This window comes from Cupressus sempervirens, chromosome 4 (genome assembly GCF_028749045.1).
Source record: "Cupressus sempervirens isolate cs-2001-9-10 chromosome 4, ASM2874904v1, whole genome shotgun sequence".
Taxonomy (NCBI): domain Eukaryota; kingdom Viridiplantae; phylum Streptophyta; class Pinopsida; order Cupressales; family Cupressaceae; genus Cupressus; species Cupressus sempervirens.
This window is the reverse complement of record NC_143121.1, coordinates 601814955-601840299: the sequence shown is the minus strand read 5'-3', so window position 1 is coordinate 601840299 and position 25345 is coordinate 601814955. Positions and strand designations below refer to the sequence as shown.

At 37.3% G+C, this 25345-nt stretch overlaps 4 protein-coding genes across 4 annotated transcripts in view; all 4 read left to right on the top strand.

The window, feature by feature from the left end:
- Positions 1 to 25345, top strand: part of SKIP16 (SKP1/ASK-interacting protein 16) — a 100624-nt gene that overhangs the window by 12962 nt on the left and 62317 nt on the right. The gene's annotated exons all lie outside the window — the stretch shown is intronic.
- On the top strand, positions 6343 to 7348 carry LOC149562654 (uncharacterized). The gene is made up of 2 exons (XM_089824187.1): positions 6343 to 6495; positions 6687 to 7348. The coding sequence occupies exon 2, from the start codon at positions 6719 to 6721 to the stop codon at positions 7346 to 7348; it is 630 nt and encodes a 209-aa protein (XP_089680313.1). The 5' UTR covers positions 6343 to 6495; positions 6687 to 6718.
- LOC149562653 (uncharacterized) lies at positions 7486 to 8000 on the top strand. Its single transcript, XM_089826116.1, has 2 exons — positions 7486 to 7712; positions 7828 to 8000. The coding sequence occupies exons 1-2, from the start codon at positions 7499 to 7501 to the stop codon at positions 7998 to 8000; spliced, it is 387 nt and encodes a 128-aa protein (XP_089682242.1). The 5' UTR covers positions 7486 to 7498.
- LOC149562652 (uncharacterized) lies at positions 8140 to 9871 on the top strand. The gene is made up of 3 exons (XM_089826115.1): positions 8140 to 8529; positions 8667 to 9072; positions 9207 to 9871. The coding sequence occupies exons 1-3, from the start codon at positions 8140 to 8142 to the stop codon at positions 9359 to 9361; spliced, it is 951 nt and encodes a 316-aa protein (XP_089682241.1). The 3' UTR covers positions 9362 to 9871.

Sequence of the window (25345 nt, the reverse complement as noted above, 5' to 3'; positions counted from 1 at the left end):
TGGAATTTAAATAGCCCAACTTCTTGCACTTATGGTGACCTTGACACCTCCAACCAGGGTATTCATCCCAACCACCATAGTTACCACTTCAGTAGCACCACTCGCAACAGTTCCACTTTTAGGGATGATAGGAATTGATCACTATGGGGGAGATATGGATGCACAAGCTAATGGCTTATCGACAAAGTTTCAAATAGAAGTATAGGACATATCTCCCCCCTCACCCACCTTGATGATGAGACACTAGGATGAGGAAACAACCTAGGCTTAATGAGAGATTGTAGAGATAGACAGAGACAGTCAAAATATGGCCAACTAGGAAGTGGGAGCCACAGAAGGTGGCAGAGTGGAAAGTCCCATCCCTCAATTCAGAGACGTGACACAATGGTTCTTAGTGGAGCTAGATGCCATGACAACAACTACATGGGGCATGGAAGACTGAGCTAGGGAGTTGGATATGGGGTTTGTGGCTATGGTAGCCAAGGCACTATTGAGGTTCATGACAGAAGGGTGCCACACAAAATTCATCGAGTGCCTCGCATGGCAATGATGGTTAGATACAAAGATACAACATATGGTGCAGGCATGGAGTATGCCACATTTCATAGTAAGACACAAAATGCACAAAAGGATGATGAGCACATTGGCCCAAAATGAGGAGACTTTCAGAGCTACATTTTTACAGATGTAGTAGGTTACATGGATGGCTCAGAAGGTGAAGGAGCATACTCTTTCTCTAGAGAAGGATATTGTCCTATAGATGAGAGTGCAAAAGCTGGAGTGTGAGCTCATGTAGGAGACAGTGACACAGGTAGAGAAGGTGAAACAATTGGGAATTACAGCGAAAGATCTCATGAATGCTTTGAGGTCGTTGAAGGTAGTGTGTGAGAATTAGATGATAGCAGATAGAGACTTGAGGATTTTGTATCAGCAACACCTATGCCCCACCACTTCGGCTACTCCAGGGACTTACTCTCACTCATCCCAGTAGACTTTTTAATGTTTTGTTTCCTGTTGTTTGGAAGGTGACAAGTTTTGAGCGGGGATGATTTAGGTGGCAATTATGGCATTAATAATTCTATTGTTAGTAATGGGTAGAATAATAAAATAATTATTTTGAAACAATGTCAATTATCGATGGTTGCATACTTAACTAGTTGTCGAGTCTATTTGTATCTAGGCCCGAACAAAGTAAGTGTGGTTATTGTTAGAGACTATTATGCTATGAAAGGTTATATCATTCTGCCATATATTGCATCATATGTTTTTGTGCTATCTCTTATGCCATCTATGGTTTGAGTCTAGCATTACTATTGAATGACTACTATTGCATTGTACAATTTAATCCATTCTGAATTAGGCATCGAACAACATCGTTATGGTATTCTTAATAATTTTATCACTTGATCATGCCTTTAATCATGACACATTTGAATTAAGGTCCTTTCTTCCTACGTGGTAGTATTGTTGCTGACATCAAAAGTTTTTACATGTAATTTTTCTTTTTAAGACATCTACTTCCTACATTTGTCCTCATTTGGAATTTTGAGGGCATTCGTTTTATGTGGCTATAGAAGATAAAGAATTTATAGAGCACATTGTTTCTACACTTGTGAAGCCCTTACTAGCACTTTCTTCCTCTTTCCCAGGTAGTTATAATATAATGATTTTGCATGATAGGGTTAGATGAGGTCAATTTATTTGCATTGTTTTGTTTAGAGTGTTGATAAAGTTTTGATAACCTAATAATCTCCCACACAAATCTACCTTACTTTTTTTTTTGGTGGTTAAAATCTTAGTAGAGTCGCAACTATGCCAAGGAATGACAATTAATAAAGTTTCAAGAAAGTAATGTAGAGGTTCTTCATTTGAGTTTTTTAAAAGACGTAAATTTTGGAACAAAAGTCCTGCCCTTCAAGCGGTTTCTTCAATCACAGAGTCAGAGGCATTATTATAGAAACTTACAATAGAGTGCAACATTTTGTTGTAAATTATGCAGTGGAAGAAACCTAACATTTGATATTATCCATTTTTTAGTCATACCTCTTTGGTGACCTTGGAGATCTTAAACATATAGATTTCTTGTTCTATTTATGTCATCAGGTCCTTCCTCTTCACCCCTTGGGTCCTGGATTGCTTAGAAGCAGGTTCAGGGTGTTGGAGATTGTAGCTGCAATAGAGATCTTTATCTCTAGAAACATGGACGTTATTATCGTTATGGTCACCTTTAGCTGATAAGAACATTTATGATAAATTGTAATGTGAAGAGACCTTGTAATGTTTTGGGAAATTGAAGAGACCTTCTGTTGTAATGTGAAGAGTCTCTCTATTTGTTGTAAATATTGCATCAAGCGATAAGCATTGTACACTTGAATATTTTATTATCAATAAAATGATACTTTGTTGTTGGGTTGAGTTTTCCCTTCAATTTTGGAAGGGTTTTCCCAGGGTAATTTTGTGCGTCTCTTGTATCTGGTTTGTTTTTTCCTTATTGCTGTTTATCTGATTTCTGGGAAACATGGCATTAGAGCTAGGTTATGATATCAACAGTAAAGAAGTATGCCTAAGTCTATTTATGTTTGCTAAAGTTTATAGCAACTTTGCATTTTCTGGTTGCCTTCAAATAGGAGCAGCTCTATTTTTCTTTCTGTGCCTCCGTGTGAATTGTGGTTGTACTTCGCATTGGATATTTTTGGTATTCTTCAGATGTGATAATGTTTTTTTCCTATTCCTGCATCTGGTCAGAGGAAAATCTCATTTTTGGTTGGATTTTTCTGTGTCAGGTCTAAATTTTTTCTTTCTTTATTCATTCTGGAATGAGGGGCTGCATAATTTCTTGTTAACTAAGAGATTGATCTCCAGGACATTCAATCTCAAAATTGTTTTATCTGATTATTCGCAAGATTTTGTATCATTTGCTTTAGAAACTTCAGATACTCTTGTATGGAATGTTCTTTTGATACATTCTCCTATAAGAAGAATATTGTAGCATGTCTTTTAATCATGTTGTGGTTTTTATCTCTTCAAGAGTCCATGTTCGAGCATCTCTCTTCACTATCCGTTTTCTATTTAGCTCTGCTTATTTCAGAGTTGGATTTTATCGTGTTTCTTGTAGTCTCATTGACTTGGCAACAACATTCATGTTTTCCAATGATTTGGTATCATCTCAGCCTTGCTGACAACACATAATCTTTTTTTTAGTTCTGTTGATATCCGACAGTCTCGGTTCGTCGGTTTCATTTGTTTTTTCTTGTCACAACAATAAATCAATTTCATAACTGTTGTCTTTTAGCTATGGGCGTTGATTCTTTTCATAACTGTTTACTTCCCCCATCGGTGAGTGTTGTCAGGTCACCTATTATTTGTTCATTTTCCTTCTCCATGTCGTTCGAGTGACTTTGGATAGCAGAAGTGACTAAGAAAGGTCCGTTCAGTGTGCGCGTGATATTGAAGAGATGACGAGCATTCTTCTCTTTAATGTTTTCTTATTATGGCACCGAGCGTGTCTCTTTCATGCTGGTGGTATTAAATTTAGATCATGTTTTTTCCTTTTTCTTCTGACCTCTACAGGTGTCGTGTGTGTTTGTGTCACAATTTTGCCTACTTGTCTATGTGTTTGCCATGTTGTCACAAGTTTTCCATTTAAGCTTGGGGGCTTTTCCTAAGTACTATTTCCTTCATTTTACTGCTTTCTTTAGGTTATGAAAGTTTATTACCTTCATATGTATGGTTTTAGCTCGATGGAGTTAGCGTAGTTCTGGAAATTATCGCTCTCTAATGTTAAGTGTTTTAGTTGTGTCAGCCAATTTTGTTGAGAAGAGTCATTTTATGTAAAATTCTTTTGTTCTATTTAGTAGTACACATTCAACATGTGCAATAATGAGAGGAAAAGCATCTTCAACCTTACAATGGTAGAGAGGTGGAATTGCATGTTGTGCAACTTTCACTGCATTTGCTTGAGACATTTTGATGATAAGCATACTTCGGAAAAGCATCTTCAACCTTACAATGGTAGAGAGGTGGAATCGCATGCAGTGCAACTTTCACTGCATTTGCTTGAGACATTTTGATGATAAGCATACTTCTTTTGACTATCAGCTGAAAACCTTTTTTCAGAATTTTGTGCATTCATCAATTACTAGGAGATAAGTATTATATGATTGATGTAATAGTAAAGACGCGTCAACTATAAGGACTGGTTGAAGTTACAAGTTGTAAAGTTTCTGCAAATTCTTTGGACTGAATACAGATATAATTCTACCTTCTCTATCTTCTATAACTAGCTGTGAGTAACTTAAGATTATTGTCTTTGACTGGATTAGAAATACGAATCAGAATTTTTTCTTTTGCTTCTGCAAATCGTATGAGGGCAGAATGACTAAGGAGCAGACTTGTATTTATCTTTTGTGTGTCCTTAGACTTCATTCTTACCCTCTATAAGTATAGGGATTAAGAGACATGTCCTTAGAAAGGACATGTCTCTTCCAACAAATCATTTACTTAACCTCCAAAATCGGCGATCAAGTAGGATTAATTAAATATTAATTATCATCCAAACAATGGTGTTAGATTAACATTAAACTAAACCTCCAAGGAAAGGTGCGGATCTTGTAAAGGAAATAAAACAAAGATTTAACCTTTACTTATCATGCAATCTCAGATCGAACTGATCTGTTCTCAGACTAGTATGCACAAGTTACGGAATTAACACTCCCTCTTAACTTGATAATCATATTGAGAGATATCATATCTAGCAACATCAATGAAGATGAACAAGCAAAATTTGATACTCTATATCCATCTGAAGCTCAGCATGTGGTATCATAGAACACATGATACAATGTCATATTACTAAACCTGTAGTATGACAAATCACTACTACTAGTGATACTAGTATTGCAAAGAATACAATGTACATGATAAATCTGAAGAGTAATATAATTTCTTCATTTATCCAAGTTGTGACTCATAGATACTGTTATTTCTATATCACAACATGATCCTGAGTTTAAGACCTACCAGAATACAGGATAAATCTGGAGAATAATAAAATTCTTCATTTATCCAAATTGTGACTCATAGCAATGTCTACATCACAATATGGTCTTAAACTCATCTAGATCTTACAATAGAACTCTATTGTTTAGCACATTATCCAAGAGATCGTCACCTCTTATAATGTCTTTTATACAAGTGTTCATTATCTCAGAGATCTTCACCTCTTAAATAATGAATACAAATGGTGGAGCCCATAATAGTCAATAGCTTGACAAAATAAAATTATTTTATTAATAATTTAAAGAGTATGAATGAATTACAACTCAACCATACTAAGTCTCCTCTTGAAGTGTTTTATCTTCACTCTAGATTGAGTATGTCTGCTGTCTGATCTGCAGTGCAAATGTATTCTAAATTTACAGAATTCTTGTCTACCATATCTTTTACATAATGGTAAGGAATTTCAATATGCTTGGACCTATCATGAAAAATTGAATTTACTGAAAGCTTGATGAAACTTTGATTATCGTAATGACTAATCGTAGGATTCATGACTTGCTCAAATAATCGTACAAGTAACTTCCTTAGCCAGACTGCTTCTCGAGAGGCCATTGCTGCTGCAATGTGTTCGGCTTCTGTGGAGCTCCAAGCTACTGAAGACTACTTTCTGCATATTCAAAATATCATTGCTGATCCTAAACTGAAACAACATCGTGAAGTACTTTTTCTATCTTTAACACTTCCACCCCAATCTGAATCAGTGAATCCATGTAAGTCTAAGCCAATTTTCTCGTATTTGAGTCCAAAATTAAGAGTGCCTTGTAAGTATCTCATAATGTGTTTAACAACAACTAGGTGAATCTCCTTTGGTTCACACATAAACTGGCTTAAGGCATTAAAAGCATAGCAAATATCTGGTCTTGTATTTACCAAATACATAAGGGACCCAATCATTTGTATGTAGAGAGTAGAATCTATGGAAGGTGATTCTGCTACTACTTCTTTATGTAAATTAGTCTCCATCATAGTTCCAAAAATCGCCATGAAATCGCCGAAATCGCCGAAATTGCGATAAGATTCATGGCTCCCGATTTTTTTGGAATCGGAAATCGCTGGTGGCGATTTTTTCGTGTGAATCGCCTGAATCGCCAAAATCGGCGATTCATGGCAAAAATCGCCAAAATCGCCATCGTGAATCTCCAGAAATCGGCCGCGGCAACAAGGATAAAAAGTTCAATTTTTTAAAAAAAACACATGTTTTATTTGCTTTCTAAGTTGACTTTCCTCTTTGTTATAACCCTGAAGAGCCTTCTATTTGCTTAGTATGAGTAGAAGAGAGGAAGAGTGAGAGAGAAGAAGAGAAAAGAGAATCCATAGGTTTCCAACCGGCAAGAAGGAAGAGCACCAAAGAGATCAGAAGTCCATTTGGGGAGGCCATAAATTGCATTGGGAGCATTAAGGAGTCAATATCAACACTCCTCAACTCATTTGCAAGAGGTAAGTGTTGGTTTTTTTTTTGCATGTTAGTGTAGTATGCATTTTTTGTTAAATTTTTTTAGTGTTCATTTGCAAATCTTGAATGTTTTTTATTTTTAGTTTTACTAAATTGCAAACTAGGGTTTGTTGTTTTGTAGTTTTTGTTTATTAGTTGCAAACTTTGATTTTTTACATGATTTTTTTTATTGCAGCAGCCCTTTGCTTTCATTTTCCAATTTCCACAATGGGTAAAAAAGATGAATGCTGGAAATATAATGAAGAGTTTCCTGGGAGAACCAAATATCAAACAAAATGTATATTTTGCAAAGAAAAAATAAATTCGGGAGGTATCTATAGATTGAAATACCACATTGCTGGCATACCTGGCCATGATGTCACAGTTTGCACTCAACAAACCGCTGAGGCAAAACGCTCTTGTTTAGTGGCATTAGAAAAAATTGAACAAGACAAGTTGACTAAGAAAATGCAACTTGAAGGGTTAAGAGGTATTGGCTCCCGTGCTCCCACATCCGCAACCGCATCTACATCTGCAAGTGCATCTGCATCAGCTTCCGCATCCGTAGGTTGTGTTGGGGAGGGTTCTTCTAGGCCTCCTTTTCATCCTAGTGCTAGTGCTCATGTGAGTGTTAGTGGTAGTCGGTCTCATACTGAGACAGAGTCCAACACCAACCTATTGCGGCCTAGAGTGCGGAAAAGCAGAATGGATAGTTACTTTGTGCCCCGCACTACTCCTGGCTCCCAACCCACGCTTGAGGGCATGGGTTTGAACAAGGAGATTCATGATGCTGCCAGAAAAGAGAGTTGCAAATTCTGGTACTTTTGCAACATTCCATTTATTGCAGCCAGTAATTGATTCTTTTTTCTTTGTTATCTTCAAAGTTAAAGTTAAAAGTAAAAGTAAAACTTTAATTATATCTACTTGTTTTATGATTTTAGTTTTTGACATCTAAATTTCTAATCAATATCATTATCTATTTGTGATAGGACTCCTTATTGGCAGAACATGATAGATGCAGTGGCCATTTGTGGTCCGGGGTTTAAAGCCCCAACTGAGGCTGAGTTGAGTGGATACCTCCTGGAGGAAATGGTTGAGGATATGAGGCATGAGCTTGAGGACAACCGAAAGAAGTGGATCAAAAAGGGTTGCACCATCATGACTGATGGTTGGACAGATAGGAGGGGAAGAACACTCCTCAATTTTCTTGTATCCTGTGGAGGTGATTGATCATTCTACTTTCCTACATACATAATTTTGAATCGTGATTGACTATTTCAAATTTTGATTTGTTGATTGCTAATAGTAATTATAATTCGTTGTTTTGTTACTTGTAGGATATACCATGTTCCTCAAATCCATTGATGCTTCTGCTCATGTAAAAAACGCCACATACTTATGTGAGGTTATTGAGGAAGTTATAGCAGAGGTGGGGGAACAACATGTGGTGCAAGTGGTGACGGATAATGCAGCAAGTTATGTTGCTGCAGGTAAACTTTTAACTTTTTAAGTTTTGAAAATAAATTTATTTGAATTTTGAACTTTTTCTAATTCTAACTTAGAATTTCTAAGTTTCCTAAGTTCTAAGTTCTAACATGTTTGAAATTTGAATTTCTAATTATCTTAAAATTGTTGTAGGCAAACTTTTGATGGAGAGGCACCCCACCATATTTTGGTCCCCTTGTGCAGCACACTGCCTTGACCTCATGTTGGAGGAAATTGGCAAACTTGAGTGGGTCAAGTCATGTGTGGAAAGGGCAAAAAACATATGTAAGTTTATTTATAATCATTCATTTGTCCTTAGCACAATGAGGAAGTACACAGGAGACAAAGAGTTAGCTCGTCCAGGAATCACGAGGTTTGCCTCGAATTTCATCACCTTGCAGTCCTTGTTGACATCAAGGGATGATTTGAGGAGCATGTTTGTTGGGCGGGAGTGGATTTCATCTTCCTATGCTACGACCACTGCAGGGATAGATGTGGTGGATTGCATATTTGATGATGATGGTTTTTGGAAACCTGCTAGAGAAATACTTAAGGTAATTTTATTGCAATTTAACATTTAATATTTTACAGTTTACTATGCTAATTGTTTAATGATTTAGTTTTACCTTATATTATTGAATTATTCTATGTTTAAGTTTTGACTCAAATTTTTGTTTTACTTTATATGTAGGCCACTGAGCCTCTTGTATCTCTCCTACGAACTGCTGATGGGGAGAAGCCCTCTATGGGCTACATATATGAGGGCATGGATAGGGCCAAGGAGGCCATTAGAGCTCAGTATGCAGGAGTGCAGGAGAAGTATGCCCCTATTTGGGACATCATTGATAGGAGATGGCAGAATCAGCTCCACAGACCCATCCATGCAGCAGCTTACTTTTTGAATTCGGCATTTCGTTTCCGTCCTGACTTCAAGGCGGATGAGGAGGTTCTCACCGGATTATATACAGTGATCCAGAGGTTGAGTACTGATGATGATAGCAGTGCTGCAATTATTGAGCTTGATAAGTTCAATAATAAAGAAGGGCCACTTTTCTCTAGCAGGGTAGCCATAGATGCTCGGGAAACAATACAGCCAGGTAAAAATTAAATAATATATTCAATGTTCATGAATCTAGATTCTAAACTTAAAGTTGATTATGTAATTTTAGAGTTAACTTGTAATTTGTAATTTGTAAATGAGACTAATTATTTTTATTTTCTCTTATTTCAGATAGATGGTGGCAAATGTTTGGGGCCACAACCCCAAAACTTCAAAAAATTGCCATTCGTATTCTGAGTCAGCCAAGCAGCGCTTCTGGATGTGAGCGCAGTTGGTCCATGTTCGAGCACATCCACTCGAAGAGGAGAAACAGGTTGACAGTGTAGAGGTTGAATGATCTTGTCTTCGTTCATTACAACCTCCGTCTTAGGATCAGACAGATTTTGGGCACTGACTCCTCTCCGATCATTCTGGAGGAGATTGATCCAGAATCAGAGTGGCTCACAGAGGTTGTAGATCCAGTCTTCACTGAGGAAGACCGTGCGTGGATTGACCAGGTGGATATAGAGGCTGAGGCAGCTAGAGCACGTTCTTCAGGCATTGGTAGATGCACACGTGCACGCACAGACACAGGCCCTAGCGACATTCGTGAGCCCATCTTATATGCGGGAGATATGGCTCGACAGTCCTCTAGGACCTACATTAGACGCCTTGCTACTAGGCAGACTGGATACTCAGAGGCTGAGGCTGAGGCTGTAGCCGAGCTTGAGGATGATGTTGAGGATGATGATGACTATGAGCCTGAGGCTTGAGCTGGAGCCTTGTTTTTATATTTTGTTTACAGATATTGATACTGAATCATTGATAGACATATGTTTCAAAGTTTCAAACTTTCATCTTCATCTTAGATTCTTACATAAATTTATGATTTGATGTCTTATGGATCATCTTACATACATTCTATGATTTAAATCATTATGATCATTTGATTTCTATTTACTTCAGCTAGCCTACAATTTACATTTTAGAATCTTAGATAACATAGTTACGTATGTGATGGATTTTATGTTTCATGTTTATGTGTGTTAAGTTTTAACTTCTATTTGATGATGTTATAGTGTGCTTAAGTTATATTCAATAAAGGGTGCATGAAATAAGTTTTAAATTGTTAAAATCTTTAAATTTAAAGGGTTTTTTCAAATTTGCCGATTCATTGCCAATTCACGATTCGATTCGGCCTTGCCGATTCCGATCCGATTCCGATTCACGTTTCTTTGGTCTCCATTGAAGAAGACATAGACTTGCAATTCCACATTCCAAATCTTTTCAAAATATCTGATGTATACTTCCTCTGATTAAGTGTGATACTGTCAGAATTCTGTTGTACTTGCAATCCTAAGAAGTAATGAAGGAGTCCCAAATCTTTCAGCTCGAATTCTCTAGTTAGATCATTCTTGCCCTGATCTATGAGATGATCATCACCTGTTATTAGTAAATCATCGACATACAGTATTAGAATTACCATATCATTTTTATCTCTTTTATAATATAAATTTGGATCAGCTTCATTCTTGGAGAATCCTAAGCCGATGAGATACTTATCAATTCTTTCATACTAGGCTCTGGGAGCCTGTTTAAGCCCATAGAGAGCTTTCTTGAGCCTGCAAACAAAAGTGTTAGGATCATGTGTTTCAAATCCTTTAGGTTGCTCCAGATATATTTCTTCTGTAATTATTCCATTTAGGAATGCTGTTTTTACATCCATCTGATGTACTGTCCATCCTTTTGATGCTGCAATTGCTAAGACTGCTCTTACGGAGGTATATTTGGCAACAGGAGCAAAGGTTTCTTCATAATTAGTCCTTTCTTCTGAGAAAATCCTCTGGCTACAAATCTAGCTTTATACTTTTCAATGCTACTGTCAACAATATGCTTTATTTTAAATATCCACTTGGAAGAAACAACAGATTTTCCTTTAGGTCTTGGAACAATTTCCCACACATCATTTTCCATAATAGATTGGTATTCTTCTGTCATAGCTTCTTTCCAAGCTATATGTTTAATAGCATCAGAAGGATTGGTTGGTTCTGTTTTGGATAAATCACTCATGTTTGCTGTATAACTAGAGAATCTTTTAGGTCTTTTGCTTTCTCTGACTGTTTTGGAAGGTGCAACAAAGTCTTGAGCTGCTTCAACTGTTTTGATGGCCCAAAGTGGTCTTTTCTTTGAATTTTTCTCAAGGTTCATATTTTGAATTTCAGCTTTGATTTCTACTAAGTTCTCCCTCTGGGACTCAGATTCACTAATTCTTTCAGAACTAGATAAAGGAGAAGGTTCATCAGAACTTATGGCTCTTTTGAATGCAAAATCTTCTTCAAAAATTACATCCCTACTAAGTTCAATACTTTTCTATCCAGGTATGAAAATCCTATATGCCTTAGATGTTTCACTATACCCTACAAAAATACCTTTCCTCCCAGAGGGTTCTAACTTGGTTCTATTTTCTTTTGGACCATGGATATATACAGAATACCCAAAAATTCTAAGATGACTTATATTGGGTTTTACTTTAGTAAATACTTCTTCAAGAGTTTTATCTTTAAGATAGGAGTGAGGGTTTCTGTTTGGAATATATACAGCAGTACAAGAGGCTTTTGCCCAAAGATAATATTCTAGATTTTGATAAGAAATCATAGCTCTAGCAGCTTCTATAATTGTCCTTTTTTTTCTTTCTGCTACCCCGTTTTGTTCTAGATTATAAGGAACAATGTACTCCCTCTTAATCCTTGATTTTTTTGCAAAACCTTTTAACCAAGTTTGAGGTATATTCTCCTCTGTTATCAGTTCTAAGGGTTTTAATTTTATGCCTTGAAAAGTTTTCAGTTAATGTTTTGAATTCCTTAAATTTCATTAGGATTTCTTCTGATTCTTTGCATTTTAAAAAATAAATCTATGTTTTCCTAGAGAAGTCATCTGTGAACAAGATGTAATACTAGAATCCTCCGAGAGAAGGAACAAACATAGGTCCACATAAATCTGAATGAATTAATTCTAGTACATTATTTGTTTTTCTAGTACTATTATGAAAAGGACTTCTGGTGTTCTTACCCAGAGCACACCCTTTGCAAATACTTGAATGGTCTTTGTTTAGTTTAGGTAATTCAGTAACCATCTTCTCCATAGTTGATAAAGTTTTGAAATTTAGATGCCCTAATCTACTGTGTCATATTTCATTTATATTTGTAGCTTCATGAACTAAGGCTTGAATAGATTGACTAGATTCTGTATTCAATTCATACAAATATCCTTTTCTTTGACCAATTAATTTCACTTTTTTGATGGAGTAGTTCTTTGCCCAAGTTAATACTTTGCCATCTACGAATGCAACATTATGCCTATCATCTTCAAGTGCTGTAATTGAGATTAGGTTTCTTTTAATTCCTGGTACAAAGTACACCTTTAAGAAGAAGAGTATTTCTTGATTTTAGTTTCAAAGTACAATTTCCAATTCCTTCAACGGAGTGTGCTGAATTATCACCAATGGTAACTTCACCGTTAACCTTCTCTGATAAAGAGTCTAGTGTTTCTTTGTATCCCGTTTTATGTCTAGAAGACCCACTATCAATTACCCATGCTTTATTTGAAATTTCATTTGATAGTGAGGAATACAAAACATGGTTCTCAGGATCATAAGTATCTTCTTCCTTAATAACATTTGTTCAATTTGCTTGTTGTTTGGAATTTTCAAGACAATTAGATTTGTAGTGTCCAAAATTTTCACATTTGAAACACTTTATTTTAGATAGGTCTTTCTTGGGTTTTCCATTCTTTTCATTTCCCTTTTTCTTCTTGAAATGCTTCTTCTTACCCTTATAGGAGTTTGTATTAAGAACATGAAGTTCTTCATCTTCTATTTTCAGTTTGCCTCCTTTCTTTAGTTTTTTGGATTCCTCTTGAAGACAATTGTTCTTAAGTCTGTTGAAGTCCGGAAGATTATCTCGGGCATTTATTACTTGTGTAAATGTCTCCCATGAATCTAGCAATCCATCCATAGCCATTAGTGTTAATTTTGTGTCACTAATAGTGGTTCCTATACTTGATAGTTCATCTCTAATGCCGACAACTCTTAAGAAGTAAGAATTTATTGATTCTCCTTTCTTTATTTGAATGTGATTTAGCTTCCTTTTTAGTGCAAGAACCCTAGTTGCATTGTTTACTTCATATGCATTTCGTAATGCATTCATCATATCAAAGGCAGATTGATGTTTTGTAAGCATAGGTACGATATAGGTTCTTGATAAGAAACCAAGTTCGCATAATTTAGAATGTGTGATAAGTGATCGCAACCTCAAACACTCAGACTAAAACTTGGAAAGCAAAAAATAAGCAAACTATTTTTGGATGATACTAGATTGCCAACCTACATCAATAACATTTGTGTAATGTCCCTTTCATACTTGGGGCCAACTTGACGTTTTCTTCCTTGTAATTTTGTTGAATAGTTGGGTGAATGAATGGAGGTGAGCTTGTTAGGAATAAGAATGCACAACACACAACTTAGGGGGGAGGGGAGGGTGAATTAGTTGTGTGTAATGTCGCAAAGGTGAACTTGGCTTGAAGGGGATCTCATTTTGAAGGGGATCTTTGTCTGAAGTCAATCTCGACCCTAAGGGGATCTCTATTTGGATGCAATCTTGGCCCTAAGGGGATCTCAACTCCAAGGCAATGACTTTCGGAAGGGGATCTTGACGATCTCAGCACGAAGGCAATCTCGACCTGCAGGGGATCTCGACCCGAAGGCAATTGCTCTGATACTGCTGTAATGTTCTCGATTTGCCAAGAGTCAATTACATCTGAAGGTGAGGATTTGGAGGGAAGACTTTCAATTGCTCAGGTGGTCAATTGTGTGTGTTGTATAGTGGAGGATGTGTAGGATTGACGGTATGTAGAGGAGACAGAGAATGTTCTGTCGGCAATGGTAATAGGCCGTACGCAGGTTTTGAAGTTAGTCCGTACAGTGTTCACTAGATGATTGTACAGTAGCCAAGTCTAGCTGTGGGGAGATGGCCGTATAGTTACTTAAGTCTGATTGTCAGGAGATGGCCGTATAGTTACTTAGGTATGGCCATGGGGTGTGTGTGTGAGGTGAACGAAACACCTATATGAAGGTCCATACAATGGGAGATCAAATGTTGGGGCTAGTACGGTGATAATGATATGTCATATGGTGAGGGAAGAGATGGTAGAAGGGGCGTTCGATGTTGACAAGAGGAGACATTCAGTCTGGAGTTGTCACACCGCGAGTTTGACAACACTTGACTAAGTGCGCAGTTACATATATATTTGCAATCACAATAATTCTACCAATAATAAAAATTTATCAGACATAGAGGATGTTTGCAAGAGATCCGCTAGAATGGAACAAGAATTTCTATAGATGATGCTCGAACTTGCTAGATCAGAGCGAAGTAATACAAGATCATAATAGGGTGAGGGTTGAATCCCACTGAAACCGGAATAGCCAAGTAGGGAAGATCTTTCTCTTCTGAAATGGCGAACAATAGAGAATCCCAACTAGAATTCTTAGTATAAAGAAATAATCCAAATCGCATACTAAACAACTACCTACAACCAGTCATAAATGCCCCTACGGAGAAACTTCCCAAGGGTTTACAAGTAACACTGACATGACAACACCTACAAATAAAATAAAAGATGGGTCCGAGATATACATAAATCAATCGGAACCACAAATACAAATATTATAAACTTGGGCCCCATATTTATTAATTAAAGTAACTAATTAAAGGTCCTTTAATTATATTATTTAAATTCTGGAACCAATTAATTAATTTAATTATTACATTAAAACATGGGGATATGACATTGTGACCAAATCAAAACTTTAAACCATCAATCACATATCAGATCTCAAATCTTAAATACAATGCAAAACAAAGAACACCCTAACACAACACTAGATTTTTTTGAGTGGAAACCTGGTTTAGGGAAAAGCCATGGTGGGGATCAAACCTGCTAGATGATGTACTAAACCCTATTAAAGGTATTGGGGAATCTACATGCATTCAGGTACTTGCCTGGAGCTCACTTCTCTATTGCAGCAAGCGCCCAACAACCTTGAGTGGACTACAATCCAAAGACAACAAGGACACCGACCCAACAAGTGAACAATTGACTGAAAGTATCAACTATGCCAGTACAATTTCTTTGAAGTACATTATCAGATTCCACTCTTGCCTCTTCTTAATCAACTCCTATCTTTGTCTCTGATCCAAATTTGCATCATCAACTTTGCATCATATCATTCTTTCACCAGCACACACTCATGAGAATTGTTTCAAATACTTATTAGGTCGGCTCAATATGGGACCTAATAACAAAATAAATTACAACCACCAATTTGATTCAATAAGTGTCGGCTAGAACACATACAAAATATATTACAATGTCATATAACACACTATCATCCGACAGGTAATCATAGTATAATCCAATCAGCACATTTCTTGACTGAGTCGACTAAGAAATAAATTCCCTTCTACTGTTTAATGAGAAAATTAACTTTGGAGTCACCAATCCTCAAGTGAATATAGAGGTCATCATGACTGCACGTCTTCATGAAGTATCTTGAATTGTGGACTGAAATTCAACTTGACTGAAACTCACTGAAAATTATACCCAATCTGCTGTAAAATAGCTCTCAGTAAATACCATCAATAAGCGGTCCTGAACAAATCTCTTGTAACACATGATGACAAACTTAGCATGTAGACTCACCAAACATCATCACATAACGCTCACTAGCTTAGGTTTAACAAACAACTTCTTCACCAAAACTCTCTTTGCACTGTTTATCAACAAGAACATTCTCTGATAAACATATACGTTGACACTCAATGACAAAACATAAGTGCAAAACATAATCAACAACAATTCTAAATTGGAATCTCCAACAGTCTCCCAACAGTATCCCTGTTTGGCATTGATAACAACATATGTGAAAAACCTTCAATGCACAAATTAATATATCTCCCCTATAATTATTCATCTGATTCCATTTGGCTCCGATTACTTAGATCTTAAGATAACTCTCTCTCCCTCTTTGACATAACTCTTTCTCAACAATATTCAACTACTCCCACTTAGGAGCAACTCCTAAAACGTCAAGTCTAGATGTAGAATAAGTCAATTAAAACCACTAGAATGATGCCTTCTTGCAATAATCAGTTCTGAAAATGAGGGGCCATCACCCCAAGTATACCTCTAAGATATTCAAAGGCATCCTTCAATAAAGGGCTTTGTAAAAATGTCAACAATCTATTTTGTAGTAGCCACGTACTTCAGCTTGTCTTCTTTCTGATTCACCTTCTCTCTCAAGAATTAATACTTGATTGAAGTATGTTTTGTTGTTGAATGTAACACAGGGTTCTTTGAAGTAATTTTGAAACTTGAATTATTACAATGAATAATGACTAGTTTCTTCATAGATAACTCTGATATAATTCAACATTTGCTTCATCCAAATAATTTGTGTACAATTAATGGCAGTGGCAACATATTCAATTTTGGCAGGAGATCGTGAAATACAATCCTAAATTTTGCTTAATCATGAAACTAACCTTCTTTCTAAAAAGAATGCTCCTCTACTAGTGCTCTTTCTGTATCAATATTTCCTACCCAATCTGCATTAATGTATACATGAAGTGTAAAATCATTAGTTCTAGCATACCATAATGCATAATCTATTGCTCCTTTTAGGTATCTGAATATTCTTTTAATAGAAACGTGATTTCTTTCAGATCAACTTGAAATCTAGCAACAATACCAACTTCATTAGATGTGTCAGGTCTTGATGATTTAGGTATCGCAATTTACCAATCGTAGACTTGTATTTGGTATGGTTAGTGCTCTTAGATTCGGCATCCTTTGTCAATTTACATATGGTAACCATCGATTTTCCAACTGGCTTTGAATCTTCCATACCAAACTTCTTCAATAATTTATTCTACATACTTGCTCCGTGATATGAAAATCCTTGTCTTAGTTTGAGCAATTTGCAAACCAAGAATGATTTCATGTCTCCTATCATAGACATCTCAAATTCCTTCTGCGTCTCATTCAAAAAATCTGAAATCTTATCATCACTGCTAGAAATGATATCATCCACAAAACCTTCAATAATCCAAATGCTTTCAGAAGTAACTTTATAGTATAAATTATTGTCGGCAATACCTATATTGAATCCAAATTTCGATAAATTTTTATCCAACTTGCATACCAAGCTCTAGCGGCTTGCTTTTAAAGCTTCTTCAATCGGTAAACCGTGTCCTTATGATTATCTCAGTAAATCCATCTGTTGTTCAACATAAGTGTTTTCCTCAAGATCTCTGTTTAAAAATGCTGATTTAACATCAATGTGATAAACCTTGAAATTTTTGTAAGCAACATAAGGAAGAAACATTGTAACAACTTAAATTCTTGCAACATGTGCAAATGTCTCATCAAAGTCTATACCTTCCATCTGTTAATATCCTTTACAAACCAATCTAACTTTGTTTCAAACCATTTCATCATTTTCATTCAACTTGTTTCGGAAAACCTGTTTAGTTTTAATAATATTTTATCTTTAGGTCTGGGAACTAGAATCCATGTCCCGTTCTTCTCAATCTGATCTAATTATTCTTTCATAGCTTTAGTCCAGTTATCGTCTTTACAGGCTTCATTAACACTTATAGGCACAACTTGACAAATCAAACAAACTTCATCTCTAACAATCTTTCCTCTAGTCATAACTCTTTCATTCTTTTCACTAATAATCTGATCTTTAGTATGATTAAGCTTTACATACCTTGGAGTTTTAGGGGCATGAAATTCGTCAACTTCAATTCCATTGTCAATCTATTCAACCAAACCTTCCCATTCTCTATTCTGATTCTGATTTTGGTCTTCTGTGATCTGTAACAAATTATATTTGCCATAATCTAGTACAGGTTTTTCTCTTGGTAGATTAACCAAGAAATATTCTTTTGTCACTTCTAGAATCAAACTTTCCTATGCCATCATCTCTCTTAATATATCATTTGCTTCCAAAATTTTTGAAATACCGAACTGTAGACACATGTCCATACCTTAATTCACAAGATGTCTTACCGATACCATGCTTTACGTAAACTTTGTTCAATATGTAGACTCTAATAGCAACTTCTCTGTAGTACAATTGAGGTAATTTTCATCTGTCATGTCCCCTCCCACATATTAACTTTAACACTTAGCCTACATTACTTCTCAGTAGGCTAGACATTACATCGCAGTAGGCTAGAGGTCTAAAATCAGGGATGTTGGGGACTGAAATATAAGTGTTTTAATTTTGAAGTGAGAACATTTCATTAGACTTAATATTTTCAAGTCCTTATTTTGTGCTTAACAGTGAGGTTAATATGAAGCTATTTGGTTATTGTCTAGAATGGTGACGTGCCTCCTACCTGACATACTCTTGTCAAGAATATTTCCCGAGTGTCTGCAAATCTTTGTAACACGCTTGGCCTGGCTCATTGCATGTTGAGAGTGAGTAACGTTTGTTTCATTGCAATGATGGTTAGTATTTGAGGAGGGTGAAAAGAGAGATTGGTAGCACGTGATGGACATACGTTTTGGCCAAGGTAATTTTCTGTTCTGAGTTCTCTCTTTGAAGGATGTAAACCCTTCATATCTTTGATTAGGATTGCATTCCAATCACGCTTTTGGTATCATCACGACTGCTGAAGATTTTGCATTGGTTGCAGAACCATGGATGCACAAGAGCATCTGCTAGTAGGAAACAAGAGAGAATAACAAGGAAGAAGCCATCAATTTTGCTATTGTGGAGGTCTATTTGTATCACCAATAACCAACAAGCAAGCATGTATTTGTAGACTCACTATATATTTTGCTGCCTCACTTGGTCTAGTCATTGGAAGGCATTGTGGGCAGTAGGCTGCTAGGAGCATTAATGCATGGTTTGAATCTGAAATTCAAGTGGCGTTGTTTGAGTATGAGCTACTCCTCTGGTGGAAGCTAAGGTTTATACAGATGCTATCAGCATATTCACTATTTTTTTAAACAAATCCTAAGCATGGTTTAGTAGTGCCTCTAATTGAAACCTGGTGTTATGTTTCAACTTTCATTGATTGAGTTATAGACCACAGATGTTTTTGTTCCTATTAGTAAAGGAAATGATGTCAAAATTACTCTTCATCTTAACTTAGAAATAGAGTTATGAAAATAAATAATGCTTTCTAAATCGTTTCCTACTATAAGCATATATGTGTTTTCCTTTATTTAATATTCTTGAAAGGTCAAGTTGCAGACAAGAATCTTATTGGTCAAAGACTAGTTTTTTATGAGTTAACAATTTCCAATAACCATTTTGAACACCATCCATACCATAACCAAATCGTTAAACAATTCCTGTTAGTACACAAAATCCTTCCCACACATACAATAGGGGAATATTACAGTGTTATCAGAGCAACAAACTTGTTAGAGTGGCGTTGCCGTTGCACTAAAAGACTAATCTGTCAGTGCTCAAGACAACCACTCAACTTATGGTACATGGGAGGCGGTTAAGCCTTTGTCATTAATCTCGAGGGTAGCGTTGAACATTTTGCCAACAATCTCCCGCTCAGCTTTACTTGAGGGTCTGAAGATTCGAACCTGTGACCAAGCTCTGATATCACTTGTTAGAGTTGGGTTGTCATTGCACCAAAAGACCAATCAGTTAGTGCTTGATACAACCACTCAACTTATAGTACATAGGAGGTGGTTAAGCCCTTGTCACAAATCCTGAGAGGAACATTGAACATTTTGCCAACACTTGCTACCTTGTGGAAATATTGACATTTAATCTATCAGTATAACAGGGAACCACAAAGGATTTGGAGACCTCCCATAATATGGGAAAGAAGGATAATTTCTGAAATCGTGGGAGTTCATTCAAATGCAAAGAGGCTTGCAAATATGTCAGATGAAGTGGACAAAAAAGCCAGTGAAACCTTGAGAGCCATTAGAGAAAGACAAACCCATGTTGCAAAACAATAACTTACAGAGGCAATACATCAGTTAAATACAAGGCCAAGAAGACGACAGAGTCATCATTGAAGGTGGATGTATAGTTAGGTCTCCACGAGGTATTAGAGCACCAAAACATACCATAGATAGACCATTGATGCCTATATTTGCTAAGAAAACTGATGAGGTAGAAGTTGGGAATGTAGGAGCATTGGTAGCTATTATGGATGATGTAATGGCCATGCATGTTGAGTGGGATTTATTTCTAGATAATGTGAAGGCGCATTTGAGCTTTGTTTAGTACATGGGACAATGGAGGGAAATGGCGAGAGCTAGGCAAGATAGAAGCCCTAAATAGAGATCTAAGATGGTAGTGGAAAATAACAACTAGAGCTTGGATACATAAGCTAGACACATTCTTAACACCAAAGCCCATGTCTGAAATTGAGGCAATGAAGTTTGCTACTATACATCTAGATAGGACAATGTATGATTGGTGGCATCATGGACTTGTTACCCGGGATCGTGGCATGATAATTTTATATGAAGAGTTCAGTAACAAAATGATCACTCAATTTGATAGGAAAGATATAGAAGTTTGCTACATGGAGCTTGCCCAGTTGAAGCAAATGGTGCATTAGATACTTATATTGACGAGTTTCAGCAAATTCTTTTCATGGTTCTGGACATATCAGAAAATAGTAAGGTAATGGTATTCGTAGAAGGGTTGAATGAAAAATCCAAAGGGTTTGTGAAGTTGCTGGAACCAAATACCCTTCAAGATGCAATTAAGATGACACTCGATTTGCATAGTTCATCAATTGCAGTGCAACCCTCTAAAAAGCCTTTCAAGGGTTCAAAACTTCAAATCCAAAGGGTTTGTGAAGTTGCTGGAACCAAATACCCTTCAAGATGCAATTAAGATGACACTCGATTTGGATAGTTCATCAATTGCAGTGCAAGCCCCTAAAAAGCCTTTCAAGGGTTCAAAAACTAATCACAAATCTTCAAATCAGAACAAAGCCACTCCATCGAAATGGGATTATGAGTCTAGGAATGAACTAAGAAGGCAAAAACTATCCTTCACATGCAAAGAACCTTGGAACCAAGATCATAGATGTCTTGGAAACGGAAGGGGTAAGGCTCATTAGTTTGAGTTGGTTTTTAATGATGAAAATGAAGGTAATAGATCTGATGACAACGATGAGGAAAGCAATCACGACCAGCCCCAGGTAGAGATAGTTGAGGGATAGGTTCCCAACAGCCCCCTACTATTGCTACCCTTTCAGGATTATGTGCAAAGTTGCAAACCTTATCCGCCTAAATAGAGTGGTGAAAGGGAAGCAAATAGTTTGTTTAGTGGATATAGGAGCTACACATAATTTTATTAGTGCTTCTATAGTAGCAAAAATGAGGTTGCATGTAGAAGTGGTTCTAGAATTTGATGTTAAGGTTGCTAGTGGGGATTGACTTAATTGCTCAGGGATGGTTCCACAACTTAGTATTTAGTTGGGGAATTATACATTGATAGCAGATTTTTATGTGATTGAGCTAGGAGGCATGGATGCTATTTTGTGCCTACAATGACTTCAAACCGTTGACGAGTACACTTTTGATCATAACTTGAAACATATTGAGTTAATGAAAAGAGATCAGCTTGTCATTCTTAGAGCCATGACTAATAGGGGTCCCACGATGATTTTAGCGTAGAGGATGGAGGCCATATTGAGACATGATGATATTGAGTGGGTAGCATATTGTTTTGTTTCCACCAAATCCATTTAAGATTTGTGACAACAATACATCGACATACAGTCGGTGCTAGAAGAGTACAAGAGAGTTTTTGTCGACATTCCTTAGGGCATTTCTCTTGACTTTGGGTTTGATCATTTGATAGAACTAGAGGAGGGTGTGTAGTCCATCATTACTACACCTTATTGTCACCCAAGACATTACAAGGAGGAAAATAAGAGGATAATCAGGGAGTTACTATCCATGGGACACATTGGACCTAGTTTGAGCCCATTTGTTTCATTGGTGGTTCTGGTTAAAAAGAATGATGAGACTTTGCAGATGTGCATTAATTACAAGGCTCTGAATAAGAGGACTATGGAGAACATGTATTCCATTCCTCACATAGATGATTTATCGGATGAGTTACATGGGGTCATTTTTTGAAGATTGATCTTCATTCAAGATACCATCATATTTGGGTCTGTGAATAGGATGTGCATACGCCAACTTTTAGATGCTACTACAGGCACTATGAGCTTTTGATGATGCCCTTCAGACTCACCAATGCACTTGCCACATCCCAGTCTTGTATGAATCACATCTTTAATAAGTTGTTGCATAAGTAGGTGCTGGTATTCTTTGATGATATTCTAATATTTAATAGGACACGGGAAGAATACTTATAGCATTTGGATGAGGTTTTGAGTATCATGGAGCAACATTTATTATTTGCATAAGAGTCCAATTGCAAGTTGGCTTGGCTGAGATTTTATACCTTGGGCATGTTATTGGGGCCAATGGGGTCAAAGTCCATCAAATAAAGATAAAAGGTAGATTGGATTGGCTGCCACCAAGATATTGTTTTGATTTGAGTGGATTCCGTGGATTGTGCTCTTATTACAGGAGGTTTGTGAAGGGGTTTTCTCATCTTGCGATACCACTCATAGATCTCACAAAAAGGATGCTTTTAGGTGGTTAGAGGATATAGAGGCAATATTTGATACGGTTACGAGAGTTGAGTACTTGCCCAGTGTAAGCATTATTGGATTTCTCTAGACCGTTTTCTTGGAGTGTGATGCCTCGGGTGAGGGAATAGGTGAAATACTTATAGTGGACAGACACCCTATTGCTAATGAGAGTAGGAAATTGAAGGATCACTAAACACTGTATTCCACCTACGATAAAGGGATGTTGGTGATTATGCACGCTTTAGCTAAATTCCGACAGTATTTGGTAGGCAGATGGTTCTTAGTTAGAACACATTATAACAATTTGCGTTTTCTTGGCACAAAAGGAACTGAGTGAGAGTCGACAAAAGTGGATCAACAAGGTTCAGGCTTATGACTTTGACATTGAATACGCCAAGGAAAGAATAATGTAGTAGCTGATGCACTTTCTAAGAAACCAAATAGTGCCTCTTTTTGTGCTATGTGAGAGCTTGCAACTGACTGGAAGTCTCAACTTTTAGTTGAGTATTCTGAGAACACATTTTCATGTGAGCTCATGGATGGTCGAATTCAAGATGATAGGTATCATCTCCTTAATGATGTAATCTATTACAAAAATAGAATTATTTAGTTCTTTAGTCCATACTCAAGGATCAAATTATGCAAGCAGTGCATAATAGTATGATAGCAGGTCATCCTGGGTACTTTGAGACTTACAAGCAGATTAGAGAGATTCTCTTGGAAGGGCCTTAAGGGGGACGTTCTTAAGCATGTTAGAGAGTTCTTGGTTGTCAGCAGAACATGTCTGAGCACGTGTATCTTGCTAGTCTATTACAGCTCTTGCCAGTTCCTGAGAATAAATGAGAGAGTATATCCATGGACTTCATCATGGGGCTTCCAAAGGTGTAGGGCAAGGATAGAATATTTGCTGTGGTTGACAGGTCTGCAAAAATACACGCACATTCTTGCTGTTGCAGCTGATTAGACAATCTCTCAAGTAATGTAAGGACAATGAGTTCCTCAACATATTTTAGCAGATTTTATCCAGACTAGCAAGGACACAACTGACCCCTAGTACCAATTATCATCCTCAGATGAATGGGTAGATGGAGATCGTACATAAATGAGTGGAGGGGTTATCTCTGCAACTATATTTTAGGGCAGCACAGAGCTTGGGTCAAATGGCTGTACTTGAGCGAGTATTGCCACAATTGTTAGCCGACTGGATAATTCTGGCGGTATTCTGTATTCTGTAGCCGACGGTCCGGCGGTGTTTTTGTATGCTGTAGCCAACGTCGTCGGTAAATAGTTTGTAGCGGATAGAATAATTGTGGCTGACGGACTCCTTCGGGAAGGTTCGGCGGTAGTATTTATATCCCATCTGGGATCATTGTAAAGCATGAATCATTTTACTATTGCGAATATAATTCTGCTGTTGTGTCCATTGTCTGTATGCGTTCATTTTCTTTACCTGTACGGTAAACAGACGCAAACTCTGGCATGATAAGCATCGGAAACGTAGCAGATTTCAGCCGGGACAATTAGTACTGAAGTATGACAGCCGTAATGAAATCAAGCCGGGCAAATTCAAAGTGCGATGGGTTGGACCATATCAGATCCGAGAAATTGGCGACACTGGAGCAATCAAACTGACAACCTTGGACGGATAGGAGGTGACACAGTCAGTTAACAGATCCAAGTTGAAACCATATCGTGCAAGGCAGTTCTCGCCGTCATTGAATCCGCCATCGTCGTCAGTATAGCGTTCCCTGGCAGCGATGTCATCCAGAGGTACCGCTGTTGATTGATGTATTCGATTTTTTTATTTAAAAAAAAATAAATAAAAAAATTAAAAAAAAAAAAATAAAAAAAAAAAAATTAGAGGACTGAAAGTCCCGCGGGCCCCGGGGACAGGAAGGCCCGCGGGCAACTGCCTGTCCGCGGGCACTTAAAGTCCTGCGGGTCCGTGGGCAAGAGACTCCCGCGGAGTGTAAAGCCCCGTGGGATAACTTTACTCCGGGAAAGAAAGGCTAACAGCAAAAGTTCCCGCGGGCAGAAAAAAGACTTCGCTGACAGAGAAAATCCTGCGTCCAGAAAAGGACTCCGCGGGCAGACAAAGTTTTGCGGCCAGAACAAGACTCCGCGGGCGGCAACAGGACTAGACGACAGTGACATGTATATCTTGAGGCAGGAATCGCACATTGAAATTAGTCTCTACAGGTGTTAAAATTCCGCAAGAGTTAAGAGTTAGAATAGAGTCTGACAGAGTGATCTACAGATCCTAAGGCGAGGCTTGTGGACGTGATGGCCATGGCTGTGACCGCCTGCTTGTGATGAGATACTTGCCGTAGCTGTTCCACAGAAGGCAAGCCATTGATTCAATATCGTTTTGCTCATGGGTTCCTGCTAATACGAGTCAGCGATAGCGGCATCAAGATTGCAAGGTATGGTTGTTTCTCGTGTGGATGGTTTTGTGACAACGCAGGGAGATTTGGTGCACTAACCACAACAGCAATAAAATTGTGAAACCCACATTCTCCTCCAGATGAGATTCCTTGCCGGATACTATAAATACACTGTTGCACTTATTTCTCTTCTTCTCGGCCTGTGGGAATTGGACAG